A 17061-nucleotide genomic window follows, 5' to 3' on the forward strand; every position below is an offset into this window, starting at 1 on the left:
CCTCAAGAGTATTTGGTGCTGTCAGTGCTCCAGACCTGGCCATTCTGATAGGTGTGTAGTGGTATCTTGTCATTTTAATTTGCATTTCCCTAGAAGGCAATGGCACCCCACTCCAGTACTCTTGCCTGGAAAATCCCATGGACGGAGAAGCCTGGTAGGCTGCAATCCATGGGGTCGCTAAGAGTCGGGCACGACTGAGCGACTTCACTTTGACTTTTCACTTTCATGTATTGGAGAAGGAAATGGCAACCCACTCCAGTGTTCTTGCCTGGAGAATCCCAGGGACGGGGGAGCTTGGTGGGCTGCCGTCTGTGGGGTCGCACAGAGTCGGACACGATTGAAGCGACTTAGCAGCAGCAGCAGCAATGACAGATGATATGGAACATTTTTTCATACCCTTGTTTGCCATCTGTATATATTTGCCATCTCATCTCTGATAAGGTGTCTGCTCAGTATTTTGCTCATTTTTACATCAGTTGTTCATTTTCTTATTGCTGAGTTTTAAGAGTTCTTTGCATATTTTGGATATGCCTTTTGCAAATATTTTCTCCTAGTCTCTGGCTCGTTTTCTCACTTCCTTGACCAAGTCTTTCACAGATCAGAAGGTTTTAATTTTAATGAGGTTCCGTTTATCAATTGTTCCTTTCGTGGTGCTAAGGCCTGAAGGTTTGGGTCCATCCAAAATGTACATGTTGGAATTCTAGGACTTCCCTGGTGGTCCAGTGGTTAAGACTTCTGGTCCACTACAGGGAGCTCAAGTTCGATCCCTAGTTGGGGGAACTAAGATCCCACACGCTGTGTGGCATGGCTAAAAAGAAGAAAATTAAAATATTAAATAAAAAATAATTTTTTAAAAAGAAATCCTAACCCCTAAAGATGGTAGTGTTGGGGGGTGTGCTTTAAGAGGTTCTTAAATCCCCCAAGAATGGGATTAGTGCCTCATAAAAGAGGCTTCGGGGAGATTTCTCAGCCCCTTCTGCCATGTGAGGCTAGGAGAAGTCTAAAACCCGGAAGAGGGCTCTCACCAAACAATGCCAACACCATAACCTTGGACTTTTAACCTCCAGCACTGGGAGAAATAAACGTCTGCCGTTTGCAAGCTAGCCAGTCTGTGGTATTCTGTTATGGCCTGAATGGACCAAGACATTTGGGCCATGCTTTTGTGATGTATCTAAAAAGTTAATCATCATTCCCGGGGTTGCCTAATTTTCTCCTCTGTTATCTTCTAAGAGCTTTAAGTTTTGTGTTTTATTCTTAGGCCTATGATCCATTTTGAGTTCATTTATGTGAAGGAGTACAGTCTGTAATTAGGTTCATTTTTTGCATATGAATGTCCATTGTCCCAGAATCATTTGTCAAAAAGACTTCTTTTCTCCATTGTATTGAATTTGCTCCTTTGTCAAATAAAAGTTGACGACATTTCTGTGGATCTAATTCTGGGCTCCATGTTCTGTTCCATTGATCTACTTGTCCATTCTTTCACTCACATTAGTCAGTCTTGCTTACTGTGGCTTTATAGTGAGTCTTACTGTCAGATACTTTCAGTTCTTTAAGTTCTTCTTCAATATTATGTTGACTATTCTGTGTCTTTGTCTCTCCATGATAAGGACAGAGTAAAGGGAAAAAGCAGGTGTTTAACGGGGACTGAGTTTCAGTTTGGGAAGATGAAAAAGTTCTGGAGATGGGTGGTGGTAATGCTTGCACAACACAGGGAGGTCAATGAAAGGTACACTTAAAAATAATTAAGATGGTAAATTTTATGTTACATATATTTTATCCCAATATAAACATTAGATTGTATTAAACTATAATCCACTGAATAAAATTGGAATCAATGACTCTGTATGGACAATAAATAAAAAACAAGGAAATGGGGGAGATGGGAGGGCTCTTCCTTATGTTATAATCTCAGTTGATAAATGTGGAAGAAGAGGTGGATTTGGAAAATGACAATTTACAGCAATCATAATAAAGGTTGACTTTGCAAATACCATCAATTGATGCTGAACCTAAGGAGGAAAATTTGCTGAGGAATGTGAGATTGGCGTGGTCTTAGAATGTTTCCCCATAGGTTACCCATAAAACAAGAGGAAAACCAGGACCTAATCAATGGAGAAAACAGATACAGCATTGAGTAGGTGGCCCATACAGACATCACCAATAAGACTTGTCAGATATCACATGCCTCCGTATCAGTTCAGTTCAGATCAGTCGTTCCGTCATGTCCGAAACTTTGTGATCCCATAGACTGTAGTACTCCAGTCTTCCCTGTCCATCACCAATTCCTAGAGCTTGCTCAAACTCATGTCCATAGAGTCAGTGATGCCAAGCAACCATTTCATCCTCTCTCATCCCCTTCTCCTCCTGCCTTCAATCTTTCCCAGCATCAGGGTCTTTCCCAATAAGTCAGTTCTTCACGTCAGGTGTCCAAAGTATTGGAGTTTCAGCTTCAACATCAGTTCTTTGAATGAATATTCAGGACTGATTTCCTTTAGGATTATACGACACCCTTGAACGGGTACAACACTTGTCTAAAGTTCTGGTTGGGGAGGTATTACCTGAATTTAATCATGAGGAGACATCTGACAAACCCACATTGACAGATCGTCTATAAAACAATTGGCCTACATTCTTCAGTAATGACAATGTCATGAAAGATAAGGAATGTCTGAGAAAACGTTATAGACTAAAGGAGGCTAAAAAGACCTGATAACTATGTGCAATTCCTGATCCTGGGCTGGACTCAGTACTGGAGGGGAAAAAAGCTGTGGGACATCAAGACAACTGGCAACTTTGGAATATGGACTTGGGAGGTGGGCGTGCACGTGAAGTCGTTTCACTTGCGTCTGATTCTTTGTCACCCTATGGACTGTAGCCCGCCAGGTTCCCCTGTCCATGGGATTCTCCAGGCAAGAAGGCTGGAGTGGGTTGCTATGCCCTCTTCCAGGGGATCGTTCTGACCCAAGGATCTAACTCCCATCTCCCGCATCTCCTGCATTGCAGGCAGATTTTTTTTTTTTTTTTTTTTTACTGCTGAGCCACCAGGGAAGTCCCCTTGGGAGGTGTTATACCAATATTAAATGTCCTGAATTTGATAACTGTATTGTGGTTATGTAAGAGAAAAATTGTTGTTGTTAGGAAACATTAAACCATGAAGAGTAAAAGGGGAATGGTGTATGCCAGGAACCCTCAAATGGCTCAGGAAAAAAGCAAGAGAAAGAATGTCTAAATAAAGGTGTCAACATGCAGGAAGTTGCTGAACCTGGGTTATCTGACTTATTTTTACAAATGGTTTGTAGTTTTGAAATTGTTTTCAAAACTAAAGCGTTAAAAAAATTCCCAAGAGCACACCATTGCTAACGGAAGAGCTTGGATTTAAATTGAGGTTGTTGGGGCATTTCAAGGGATTCTGCTGTCTCTCTCTCATCAGTGAGCTCCACTACCCCCATCTTACAGAGGAGGACACTGAAGCCCAGAGCTGAAAGAGATCGGTGTTTGGTCACGCCTCACGTGGGCTGCTGCTTAAGGACCAGTGTCTGGGATCCCAGCCTGGGCAGATTCTATTGCTCTCTCGTCCTGTGGATAGAGCTGAGCTCCTAGACTTGAGAAGACTCATGTTCCTCTGGAGCTTTCCTCTGACCACATCCTGAGCTGGCCGGATCTCACCTGCAGGACCCTCTGGCCCCATCTCTGGAACCCTGGACTGTGAACGTTATGTTTAACTGGAGGAGTAACCAGACCAGTCCCCAGGGATGAAGTTGCAGCCAGATCAGTGTTAGGAATCTGTGGTTTACTGGGTGTCAACAGAAAGAAGGGGAGGGAGATTAACACTCAGCAAGGCTCCCCTCTGAGGTTCTCGGTGGGAGGAAGAGAAGGGAGTTGGAGGAAGTCTATGTCAAGATAAAAGGAGATTGGCCACAATCCCTTACTTCTGCCTAAAACATGTGAAAGTCGCTCAGTTGTGTCTGACTCTTTGCGACCCCATGGACTGTATAGTCCATGAAATTTTCCAGGCCAGAATACTGGAGTGGGTAGCCTTTCCCTTCTCCAGGGGATCTTCCCAACCCAGGGATTGAACCCAGGTCTCCTGCATTGCAGGTGGATTCTTTACCAGCTGAGCCACCAGGGAAGCCCCCAAATTACATACAGTAAAGCACTCTGATCTTGGGACTACATTTCCACACACACATTCATCCGTGTAATGATGAGCGAGAGTCAGAGCGTTTCTGCACCCGGGAAGTCGGCTGTGTGCCCCTTCCAAGTCAACATGCTGGCCCCCACCTCCTCTGTACTGATCTACCTCTATCATCATAGGTTAACCTTTCTCCTGCCCTTAAATATCACATAATAAATATCAAACTGTTTTTTTGTGTGTCTGGCTGCTTTTTCACTCAGCATAATAGAGGGGATAGGGCTTCCTCAGTGGCTCAGCGGTAAAGAATTCACCTGCAACGAAGGAGACATGGGTTTGATCTCTGGGTCAGGAAGATCCCCTAGAGAGGGCATGGCAACCCACTCCAGTATTCTTTCCTGGAGAAACCCACGGACAGAGGAGCCTGGAAGGCTTCAGTACGCGGGGTCCAGAGAGAGGTGGACACAACTGCACAACTGACTAACAAAACAGCAGCAACAACAAGTAAAGAGGATGCCCAATCTTTAATGTTGGTCCCAGTGCTCTCGATCTTCATGCTTGCTGTTGTTCAGTCGCTAAGTGGTGTCTGACTTTTTGTGATCCCGTGGACTGCAGCACACCAGGCTTCCTTGTCCCTAATCTCCAGGAGCTTGCTCGAACTCATGTCTATTGAGTCAGTGATGACATCCAACCATCTCATCCTCTGTTGCCCTTTTTTCCTTCTGCCTTCAAACTTTCCCAGCATCCAGGGTCTTTTCCAAAGAATCAACTGTTGGCATCAGGTGGCCAAAGTACTGGAGCTTTAATAGCTAACATCTGCCAGGTGCCAGGCACTGTTCCAAGTGCTTTACATGTACATATTCTCTTACTCCTCACAGTGTATCTATGAAGTAAATAAAAATAAGGGGACTGGTATACAGAGAGGTGATGTAACTTGCCCAAGACACAGAGTTAGGACTGGAAGGCAGGCAACCGACCCCTAGTCATGCTTATATCTGAGAGGTCAGATGTCTCATACATATTTTTTTTTAAAGATTTTTATGTGGATCTTTATTGAATTTGTTACAGTGCTGCTTCTGTTTTATGTTTTTTTGGGGCCAGGATGCATGTAGGATCTTAGCTTCCCAACCAGGGTTTGAACCTGCAGCCCCTGCATCGGAAGGCAAAGTCTTGACCACTGGACTGCCAGGGAAGTCTCCCTTATACACATTTTAAGGGCTGAGAGAGGCTCAGAGCTGGATCTGGGTCTTTGGAGGCCCAAATGGGATAACAGAAGTAAAAATGTGCTAAAAAGAATAAAACTTTGTACAAACAGAAGGCAGAATCATGCCTCATTTAATGTGAATAGGGTCACCATTATTCATTTAATAATCCAGTATGCATTAAAATTTTTAATGACTTTAGCATATTTTTTATTTATTTTAATTTTGGCCACACAGTGCTGCATGGAGGATCTTAGTGCTTAGTTGCTTCAGTTGTGTCCAACTCTGCGACCTCAAAGGCTGCAGCATATCAGGCTTCTCTGCTCATGGGATTTTCGGATTTTCCCGGCAAGAATACTGGACTGGTTGCTGTGCCCTCCTCCAAGGGATCTTCCTGACCCAGGGAATAAACCCACATCTCCTGCATTGCAGGTGGATTCTTTACGGCTGAGCCACCAGGAAAGCCCCCTTGGTACCCCAGTTCAGTTCAGTCGGTCAGTCTTTGTGACCCCATGGACTGCAGCACGCCAGGCCTCCCTGTCTGTCACCAACTCCCGGAGCCTACCCAAACTCTTGTCCATTGGGTTGGTGATGCCATCCAACCATCTCATCCTCTGTCGTCCCCTTCTCCTCCTGCCCTCAATCTTTCCCAGCATCAAGGTCTTTTCAAATGAGTCAGCTCTTCCCATCAGGTGGCCAAAGTATTGGAGTTTCAGCTTCAACATCAGTCCTTCCAATGAATACCCAGGACTGATCTCCTTTAGAATGGACTGGTTGGATCTCCTTGCAGTCCAAGGGATTCTCAAGAGTCTTCTCTAACATCACAGTTCAAAAGTGTCAATTCTTCAGTGCTCAACTTTCTTTATAGTCCAGCTCTTACATCTATACATGACTACTGGAAAAACCATAGCCTTGACTAGATGGAATTTTGTTGGCAAAGTAATGTCTCTGCTTTTTAATATGCTCTCTAGATTGGTCATACCTTTCCTTCCAAGGAGCAAGTGTCTTAATTTCATGGCTGCAGTCACCAGCTGCAGTGATTTTGGAGCCCCCCAAAATAAAGTCAGCTACTGCTTCCACTGTTTCCCCATCTATTCACCATGAAGTGATGGGACCAGATGCCATGATCTTAGTACCCTAACCAGGAAGTACCCCAACCAGGGAGCACACACATGCCCCGTGCCCTGGAAGTGCAGAGTCTTAACCACTAGACCGCTGGGGAAGTCCCTAAGCCAATAAGCACTTAATGAGTACCTGAAGATACAGTCAGTGGTTTCAGAACGACAAAGTTCTGGCACCTTGGAGCTCACCGTCTAGAGAAGAAAGAAGCTGCTTAAGGGGGAAGTTACCCATGTGCTGGGCTGAGAAAGGGGAAGTTCAGGATGACCTCGGTGTGTGTTGGGAGGGACTGACCATGTCTGTGGGGTTAGGGAAGGGGTCTCCGAGGAAATGACATTTCAGCTGAGACCTGAAAGGACAGCAGAGTTGGAGAGGAAGGTGTATCATGGACAGGCAACAGCAGAAGCAAATGCCCTGAGGTAAGAGAGAAACTAGCACAATAATTAGAAACTTAAAGTCACTAGCATGTGATAATTTTCTGTATAACAGTTACTTGTCTTGCTTTCACGGAAACAAAATTCCTTATGGCAGTTTCAGATGTACAAGCCAGTATCAGGCTGTATATTGTCACCCTGCTTCCTTAACTTATATGCAGAGAACAAAATGCAAAATGCTGGACTGGATGAATCAAGATTGTCGGGAGAAACACTAACAACCTCATATATGCAGAATGATACCACTCTAATAGCACAAAGTGAAGAGGAACTAAAGAGCCTCTTGATGAGGGTGAAGGAAGACAGTGAAAAAAACAGGCTTAAAATTCAGTGTTAAAAAAACTATGGCTTTTCATGAAGATGGCGCCGAAGGCGAAGAAGGAAGCCCCTGCTCCTCCTAAAGCTGAAGCCAAAGCAAAGGCTTTGAAGGCCAAGAAAGCAGTGTTGAAAGGTGTCCACAGCCACAAAAAAAAGAAGATCCGGACGTCGCCCACCTTCCGGCGGCCCAAAACACTGCGGCTCAGGAGGCAGCCCAAATATCCTCGGAAGAGCGCCCCTAGGAGAAACAAACTTGACCACTATGCCATCATCAAATTCCCCCTCACCACCGAGTCAGCCATGAAGAAAATAGAAGACAACAACACACTGGTATTCATTGTGGACGTCAAGGCCAACAAGCACCAAATTAAACAGGCTGTGAAGAAGCTCTATGACATTGACGTGGCTAAGGTCAATACTCTGATCAGGCCTGATGGAGAGAAGAAGGCATATGTTCGACTGGCTCCTGACTATGATGCTTTGGATGTTGCCAACAAAATTGGCATCATCTAAACTGAGTCCAGCTGGCTAATTCCAAATATAAAAGTTTTCACTATTAAAAAAAAAAAAAAAAAACTACGATCATGGTATCCAGTCCCATCATTTCATAGCAAATAGAAGGGGAAAAGGTGGAAGCAGTGACAGATTTCCTGTTCTTGGCCTCTAAAATCACTGGGGATGGTGACTGCAGCCATGAAATTAGAAGACGACTGCATTTGGAAGGAAAACTATGACAAACCTAGACAGCGTATTAAAAAGCAAAGACATCACTTTGCCAACAAAAGTCCAAAATTTTAACTTTTGTTCTTTGAAAGATACCGTGAAGAAAATGAAAAGGCAAGCCATAGATGGGAAGGAGGTATTTGGAATACAGTATATTTGACAAAAGACTTGAATGCAGAATATATAAAGAACTCTTATAAATGAATAAGATGAACAACCTGAAAAAACTACGGGCAAGAGGTTTTACCAAACACTTCACCAAAGAAGATACAAAAATGGCCAATAGCAACAAAGCAGTGCTCAGTATCTTTAGTCATCCAGAGATCTGCAAACTAAAACCACAATAAGATGGCTCTGCACTCTCATTACAGTAGCTGAAATTATAAAAACTGATGACCCAGCAACCACATTCCTTCACATCTCCTTAACTATACTTAAGCTCCGAATAAAGATAATAACAAAGTCATACTTCCACCTAATATGATACGACTCACCTGCATACAACCAAAACACCACAACACTTTCCGCAAAAGAGGAAGCAGACTTTCTGAGTGATACTCCCTTTCTGCTTTTGACATCCTGTAACTTAATGCTGTGATATAAACCTAAGTAAATTATTACTGCATCTCCATTGTGTGTTGTTGCTGTTCAGTCGATAAGTCCTGTCTGACTCTTAAGCGATCCCATGGACTGCAGCCCACCAGGCTCCTCTGTCCATGGGATTTCCCAGGCAGGAATACTGAAGTGGATTGCCATGTCCTTCTCCAGGGGATCTTCCCTACCCAAGGATAGAACCTGCACTCCTGCACTGGCAAGTGGATTCTTTGCCACTGAGCCACCAGATCATTACTATTCAAAATGTGTCCCTTGGACCAGCAACATCAGCACCACATAGGAGCTTGTTAAAAATGTAGGATCTCAGCTCTACTCCAGATCACCTCAGTCTAAGTCTTCATTTTAACGTAACCTCCAAGCAATTTGTATGCATATCACAGTTTGAAAGGCACCAGGCTAGAAAATGCATGTAATTTGGAGAATTACCATAAACATGAATTGTAACAACTATTAAAAATTTACAATTGAAATTGACTAATGAATATTAGCAGTAATATCAATGGGAAATGAATGCAGAAGAACTAAAAACCTTAAGTTGTTCAACAAAATCTAGCATAACTTCCATTGAAGTATTGTAATATCTTTGCAGCAATACTTTATCATATTTCCAAATAGCCTTGTGTTAGTATGTATTTAACTTTGCTACGTATGGGTAACCAGTAAAGAACATAGCTTCACAAAATTAAAACTTAATGAAAACTATTCAAGGTCAAGAGTGATCAAAAAAGACTGTCACATTCGGTGACCATGACGTATTAGAGCATGTAAGGATAGAAACTTCCATGTTGTTGTTCAATCACGACATGTGTCCGACTCTTTGTGTCCCCATGGACTGCAGCATGCCAGGCCTCCTTGTCCCTCGCTGTTTCCCAGAGATTGCCCAAGTTCATGTCCATTGCATTGGTGATGCCATCCAACCATCTCATCCTCTGTCGTCCCCTTCTCCTCCTGCCCTCAATCTTTCCCAGCCTCGGGGACTTTTCCAATGAATCAGCTCTTCACATCAGGGGATCAAAGTATTGGAGCTTCAGCTTCAGCATCTGGTTGACTGGTTTGATCTTGCCATCCAAGGGATTCTCAAGAGTCTTCTCCAACACCACAGTTCAAAAGTGTCAGGTCTTCAGCACCCTGCCTTCTTTACGGTCCAACTCTCACATCTGTACATGACCACTGGAAAGCTTTGACCATATGGACTTTTCCACCACATCAAGCTCTGGTCCCCTGGAGATAAAGTTAAGTCTTTCCAAGTCAGCATTCAGATTCTAGCCTGGAAATCATTGGCTGAATCCATCTCCGTCCTTCCTTCCCCTAACACAGGATCTCTTAACACCACGCACCTCTCAGAAGACATTTTTACTATGCATGAATTTAAATTTTGTGTGAGTCTCCCTTTAGTTTGCCTTCTCCACCAGTTCTAACGTCAAGACTGTTCCCACGTAGGACTTCCAGTAACTCATATGAGGCCCAGCACCCGTAAGGAGCTTCAATGTGTAAGTGATGAAGGAATAAATGAGTTAGGAACATGGAATAACAAAGGGACAGGTTGATGGCTGCGAAATACTAACATGCCCTTTTGCCAGCAGCGATCGAAACTCTGCTGGATCCGGGGAGGAGAGAAGGCCTTCGACTGAAGGTAGGCATTAACAGGTGAGGGACCCAGAACGACTGCCAAAAATTAGCTCAAATCTTCGCTCTCAGAAAGCCGGGCCAGGTAGGAGGAATTCGGTTCCCGGAGCCGTGGTGGTGAAGAGCGCACCTGGATCAGCCCGCTGGCCACCTGCCGCCGAGGAGCCCGCTGCCCAGCGACCGCGTGGGTGGGCGGGGCCACGCCTTCCGGGGGCCGTCCCCGCCCCCTCCTGTGGCGTGCGCGCGCCCGCCGCCATCCCGCGCGTGCGCCGCCGGCCGGGGGCGGAGGTTGTGGGTGGCTGCGGCCGGCGGGGCGCGCCCGCGCGCGCTCTCGCCTCCTAGGGCCGGTTCGCGCTCCCGCGCTGGCACTCTGGCGGCGATAGCGGCGGCTGAGGGGGCCGCTGAGGCAGAGGTGGCTGAGGCCGCGGCGGCTGAGGCGGCGCGGGGGGAGGGCCGGGAGGGGGGGAGGTCGGGGTGGGGGGGATGGATCGGGCGCGGCGGCCGCAGCGGCAGGAGCCGGCGCTTGAGCGCGAGCGACGGCGCTGGAGGAGACGCCGGCTGCTCCTCCCCTCCCCGCCGGTAAGTGAGTGCTCCCGCCCCAGACGCTGGAGGCGGCCGGGGCCCCCTCTCGCCGCCCCTCCGCCCCGGGGCGGGGAGAATGGTGAGGTGGTGAGCGTGGCCGGGCGGCGCCGCCGACGCGGCCCGGGGCCTCCGGCTCGCGGCCTGGCGCGGCTCGGACCCTCGGTCGCCCCCGAGCGGGGCCGGAAGCCCCGGGGCCTAGGGCTCGACCCCCAGCATCCTGCCGGGCCTCTCTCCTCTCCCGGCGCGTTCCGCTGTCATTTTGACCCTGGAGGTTTCTTCTTCCCCAACCCTCTTGTCTCGCCCCCTTCCCCGCACCCCCTCCAGGGCCGCGGGGACCGAGGGGAGCGTGAGGATGTGGGCCCAGGGCCGAGGGACTGTTTGTCAGGGGGTCCTACGAACCGTCGTCGTTTGCCCTGGCGTCCCCAGAAGTTGGCCACTAGGACTCAGCCATTGCCACCTGAAACCAGTTTTTAGCACCTTTTGTTTTGATTTTTGAACTTGTCGTTTGGAGGGAGGAGGGAGCCGGCAGTTCTGGGAACGTGGAGAATAATAGGTGGTGCGCGGTAGGATGGGAGTCTGGGTTGGCTGGGCCCTAAGGTGTCTTTTATTAACCCTTGTAGGAAAGGAAAAGGGGCTCAGTGAATTGTTCCTTCCGTGAAGGGCCAGAGATCCGTTTGTAAGTTGCAGACTCCACAGCTTTTTCAGCTTAAGCAAAGGTGCATGTAGTGTTTGTCCAGGGGTTCTTGTGGATCATCCCTAACACTGATCGTGAACATCTCCCCAGGTGAATCTGCAGCAGCTTCTTGAAGCACCCCACTTGAGCTACTGGTTAATTTCCTCCCTCTTGTTGGGCGACAGCTTACACATTAGTCTTGGAAGATCTTAGCCAGTGCTTTTGCAGGCTGCCTTTTCATCTTCACTTGTCATAGAGGAAGGGAAGATGAACACACACATGTCCTAATCCAAAATGGTTGCTTTAAGTCTGACATACTTATCAGAGGTACCTGTACCACAAGCATCTCTATGAAAGGTCTGAATTCCTAAATTATTAAAAAGCAGGTAGCTGCTTTAAAACAAAGCAAAACTTTGATTTGTTTAAGCCTTCTGATCAAATGTATCTTACATTTGGGAGTTATTGACTTAAACCAGATCCTTGTCTTTGAAGTACAAGTGTATAGAAATTGTTACAAACCCTAGAAGGAAAGAACCTTATGGAAATGTTAAGGACAAGATTCCTCCAGGAGGTAGATAATATTTTTTCCCCCACTTGTAGATTAGAGGAGTGCGGCTCCGATAATGAGTAGGTGGTAGTTTTACTAGTGTCATGTAACAAATGATGCTTATAGGTGGGATTTTAATGCGACAATTCCTTGTCCTCTACCGACAGAGTTGGCTTGTATTTTTTTGAAATCACACACCCACTCTCTGGCTAGTATAGAAAGATTAAAAAGCTGCTTCTGGTCTGTGGGCGGTAACCTTTTCATTTCTGAGGAGTTTTCAGCTGCTTGCAGAATAGATTGCTGATCAGCAGCATAGGGAGGAATCAGATATTAAAAATTCATTAGCACGTGATCTAGATCTGTTAAAATTATGAGCACTTATTAAGATTTAGCATGGTGTGGGTGCTTTGTAGCATCTTAAGGTAAACAGAAGTACAGTCAGCTGACAGTGTTCTGACACCTTACAGTAGATGAGAAAATCTTGTATGAACACAGAAAACCCTGTACAATTTGGTGAAGAAACCCAATGACCTGCAGTAATTGATGACTACCATTACTTTAAACTCTTTTCTCATCTCTACTAGAATATTTCCCCTCTTCTAATGCTCAGTAATGTCCAACTCTTTGTAACCCCATGGCCTGCAGCACACCAGGCTTCCCTGTCCATCACCAATTCCTGGAGCTTGCTCAAACTCTTGTCCATCAAGTCAGTGATGCCACCCAACCATCTCATCCTCTGTCGTCCCCTTCTCCTCCTGCCTTCAATCTTTCCCAGCATCAGGGTCTTTTCTAATGAGTCGGCTCTTCGCATCAAGTGGCCAAGAGTATTGGAGCTTCAGCTTCAGCATCAGTTCTTCCAATGAATATTCAGGGTTGATTTCCTTTAGGATGGACTGGTTTGATCTCCTTGTTGTTCAGCGGACTCTCAAGAGTCTTATCCAACACCACAGTTTGAAAGTGTCAGTTCTTTGGTACTCAGCCTTCTTTATGGCCCAGCCCTCACATCCGTACATGACTATGATGGCTGAAGGCTTAAGTTTGAACTCTTCAGAGTGCCATTTATGGATCACTTATTAATTTATTGGGAAGCCGCCCTGGCTCAGCGGTAAAGAATCCATCTGCAGCGCTGGAGACACAGAAGACAGTTTGATCCCTGGTTGAGGAGATCTCCTGGAGGAGGAAACAGCAACTCACTCCAGTATTCTTGCCTGGAGAATCCCATAGACAGAACAGCCTGGTGAGCTACAGAAGAGTTGGTTACGACTGAGTGATTGAACACACATACACACACACACTTGTTAATTTATTATTCAAGTATTTATTTGAATAGCTTAATTAATCAAGCGCTTAATTTGTTCCAGGATTGTTTCTAGGTAGGTACTGGGCTACAGTGTGGGGGAAGGTCTGCCTTCATTAAAATTGATTTTGTGTATGTGAGAATGAGGATAGCAAATAAGCAAATAGAGGTAATACTACAAATCACTGATTAGCAAACTTTCTGAAAGGACCAGAAACGAAATATTTTAGGCTTTACGCGCCATGCAGTCTCTGTTGCAGCTACTCAGCTCTCTTGTTTAAGTACAAACGCAGCCACAGACAGTACAGTACAGAAACAAGTGTGTCCATGTTCTAATTAAACTTTGGACGCGGAAATTTTAATTTCATTCAGTTTTCCCGTATCATAAAATAATTGAATTCTACTTTTTGATTTTTTTCCCCCTTCACCTATTGAAAAGGTAAAAACCATTCTTAGTTCATAGGCCATATAAAAACATGGGACAAGCTGGATTTGGTCTGTGGCCTGGCATTTTATAGAAAAAGTTTGCTGACTCCTAAATAGTGTGAACCATGAAGAAAATAAAACAAGTCGATCTGATGATAAGCCCGTGCCTGGCGGTGTTGGTGGGGGAGGCATCATTGAGAAGATACTTGAGCTGTGGCCTGTCATTGAGATGGAAGAGCTTCCTTGGCAGATGAAATAGCAAGGACCAACACTTGCAGGTAGAAGTGAGCTTCTGGCATTTTGGCTCAGCGGTAAAGAATCCACCTGCTAATGCAGGAGACTCAAGAGATACAGGTTCGATCCCTGGGTCATGAATATCGCCTGGAGCAGGAAATGGCAACCCACTCCAGTATTCTTGCCTGGAAAAATCCCATGGACAGGGGAGCCTGGCAGGCTGCAATCCATGGGGTCAGAAAAGAGTTGGACATGACTGAGCACGCACGCACTGCTGTGGTCCCCAGCATTGACTTCACGTACTGTGTCATTCTTGCCCTGATGTCTTTTTTTCATTTTGTCCTTCTCAACTAGTTTGCGCTCCTGACAGGTTTTTACAGTCTACACGTTATAGAATTGAAGACCTGGAAGAGATCTTAGCTTCTTACCCAATTGTTCTCTTCTCAGATATTCTCAGTGATTTTTCAGCCTCTGTTTGAACTCCTCTGATGACTGAAAATTCATTCCTGTGAGGTAGCCCAGGCCGTTTTTTGACTGCTCTGATTGTTGTCAGAATACCCTTCACGTTGTGGTGGGACTCAGCCTCTCCGCCTCCTTTCCCTAAGGCTGCCTTCCCGTGCCCACAGAGGAAGCCTGCAGTGGGGGCTGCACCTCGTCTCCAGGATTCGGTTCTGAAGTCAGTGCTTGAGACAAACATTACATAAGATGAAGACTATACTTGAAAATTCCTTAAATTATTTCAAAAGCATAGTGTGCATGTTTGTGCATATATAATTGTGTTTAATTCTTAAGCCTTTTTCAGACTGGGAGCCACTAAGCTTGACTGAAGGAAGGAACAAGAGGAAAAAAAATTATTACGTCTATATGTAGGCCTTCAGAAAATTTTTTGCCTTTTAAGAACTATCACATCCTTATCAGACAGTGAATTTTAATGTGTTCCTGCTTTGCTGTGGGATTAATTTTATTGTATTTATGCATCGTGCCTTTTAATGTATAAATGTAAGCCTCTTAAATGGATAAATGCAAAACATTAATAAATGTTTACAGATATGTTGTGCATGTTAAATGAGATGTAAGTGGTCAATACATGTTTGCAGGATTTGAATCTAAATTTTGGCTTCATTGGGCTCACATGCACACTGTCCTTTGAAAAGTTGTAGAGAAGAACTTGGCCACCTGCTTCCTGTCTTTCCAAACTGGCATTTCCTGTTGTGGCTCTGCAGAGCAGCTGTCACTCCCCGTGTCCTTGAGTGTTGGTCACATTTTCCCAGAGGTCAGCTTGTAAGTTAAATGGGCATATGACATAACCCTATTAGTTCTGCCACGTGACCTTAGGGCTAAATCCTCTCATTTCTTTTTGTGTTGTGTAGTTGCTAGGTCATGTCTGACTCTGCCACCCCATGGACTGTAGCCTGCCAGGCTCCTCTGTCCATGGGATTTTCCAGGCAAGAGTACTTGGGTGGGTTGCCATTTCCTTCTCCAGGGAATCGAATCTGTGTCTCCTGCGTTGGCAGGTGAATTCTTTACCACTGAGCCACTTGGGAAGCCCTTCATTTCTTTTAGTTTTTCCTTATTCACCCTTCTGGTTCTTATAAGTGCCCTGGTCATTGTTCTTTTTTGCTTTGGGACCCTGAAGTCTGTTTTAAGGTGCAAACTCAGGTTTTACTTCCTTGATGAAGTCTTCCCTTATAATTCTAGAGCTACATTCCTAAATATTGATACTTTTATCTGTATTTCTCAATATTATTTTTATATTTTATACTTCTTTCATGAGCATATATCTTACCTCACAATGAGACAGTAAGCTTCTTGAGAGCCAAGAGCATATAAAATGTTTACAACTTTCTAAAAATAAAAACTTTAAAAGTCAACATTTTATTTAGAACTGTTAGATGTAGTGAATTATTGGGAAGATGGTAGAGAGTTACTGTCCCACACCCAGCTTCCCCTATTATTAACATCTTGGATTAGTGTGTTACGTTTGCCACTATTAATGAATCAGTATGGGTACATTGTTACTGAGTCTATACTTTATTCGGAGTTCCGCAGCGTTTTCCTTCATGTCCTTTTTTGTTTTCCAGGATCCCGTTCAGGATGGCGCGTTACGTTCAATAGTCATGTCTCCTTGGCCCCTCTTGATCGAGGCAGTATGTCAGACTTCCCTTGTTTTTAATGGCCTTGGCAATTTTGAAGATAACTGATCAGGTATTTTCATAGAATATCCTTCAACCAGACATCTGTCTGATGTTTTTCTAATAGTAGATTAATGTAATACGATTTTGGAAGGAAGACCACGGAGGTAAAGCGCCCCTCTCATTGCACTTCAAGAGTACATACTACTGATGTGACTCTATCAGTGATGTTGTTAACCTCGGTCACTTAACTGGTGCTAGTGTCTGTTTTCTCCGCTGTAAAGCTACCCTTTTTTTTCTCACTTTCTGTATTATGCTCTGGAAGAGGGTCACTAGGTGTAGCCCACACTTAATGAGTGATGAGTTATGCTCTACCTCCTTTGAAGTGGAGTACCTACATAAATTTCATTGCTCAAATTATTCAGCTCTGGCCATTTGTAGCTCTTTCAGTTGGCTTTCTGTATCCCTTTCCTTTGACGTACTCCCTTGGCTATGCGTGTGTGTGAATGCTTTCTTTCTGGCAACATAAAATGCTTCAGGTTCATCTTTTATGGGATGCCTCAGTTGTATGGTCATCCTTCTAGGGCACTGTAGTTTATTGTGGGGAAATTGGTTAGAAACCAAGGTCTGAGTGCCGGGTGTGCTGGTTGCTGTCAGAGTGTTGTTGCTTCTCCACACTCTGAGTGAGAGAGCAAGGACATGAGTGTATATGTTAAGCTGTGTATATACACATATCTTTAAATATTTCTGTGTGTAACTATTTGTCCTTAACCTCAACATGAATTTACACTGCCTTAAAGTTCTAGGGGTTTAAGGGGAGGGAGGAGGGAGGGGGGTTCAGAATGGGGGACACATGTTCACCCACGGCTGATTCATGTCAATGTATGGCAAAAACCCGTACAATATTGTAAAGTAATCAGCCTCCAATTAAAATAAATTGATTAATTAAAAAAAAAAAAAAAGAGGCCATGGCAAACCAGGAGGAGAGAGATACACAGAAA

The 17061-nt window shown here is 45.0% G+C and overlaps 2 protein-coding genes across 5 annotated transcripts in view; both read left to right on the forward strand.

Annotated features, from left to right (window-relative positions):
- The first annotated feature begins 7223 nt into the window (after positions 1–7223).
- LOC102285651 (large ribosomal subunit protein uL23) lies at positions 7224–7776 on the forward strand. Its single transcript, XM_005902829.3, has one exon. The coding sequence runs from the start codon at positions 7242–7244 to the stop codon at positions 7716–7718; it is 477 nt and encodes a 158-aa protein (XP_005902891.3). The 5' UTR covers positions 7224–7241; the 3' UTR covers positions 7719–7776.
- A 2845-nt stretch (positions 7777–10621) lies between these two features.
- The window catches only part of TMCC1 (transmembrane and coiled-coil domain family 1), a 156546-nt gene continuing 150106 nt past the window's right edge, over positions 10622–17061 (forward strand). For 3 of the 4 annotated variants that reach the window (XM_070360201.1, XM_070360200.1, XM_070360203.1), the window contains exons 1-2: positions 10622–10748; positions 16010–16133. The gene's annotated coding sequence lies outside the window, so the exon portion shown is untranslated. The remainder of the gene's footprint in view (positions 10749–16009; positions 16134–17061) is intronic. The other variant, XM_070360202.1, reaches the window with a different exon arrangement.

Source organism: Bos mutus, chromosome 22 (genome assembly GCF_027580195.1).
Source record: "Bos mutus isolate GX-2022 chromosome 22, NWIPB_WYAK_1.1, whole genome shotgun sequence".
Lineage (NCBI taxonomy): Eukaryota > Metazoa > Chordata > Mammalia > Artiodactyla > Bovidae > Bos > Bos mutus.

Coding starts and splice junctions, on each gene's coding strand:
- LOC102285651 (XM_005902829.3), top strand. CDS start 7,242: ATGAAGATGGCGCCGAAGGCGAAGAAGGAAGCCCCTGCTCCTCCTAAA.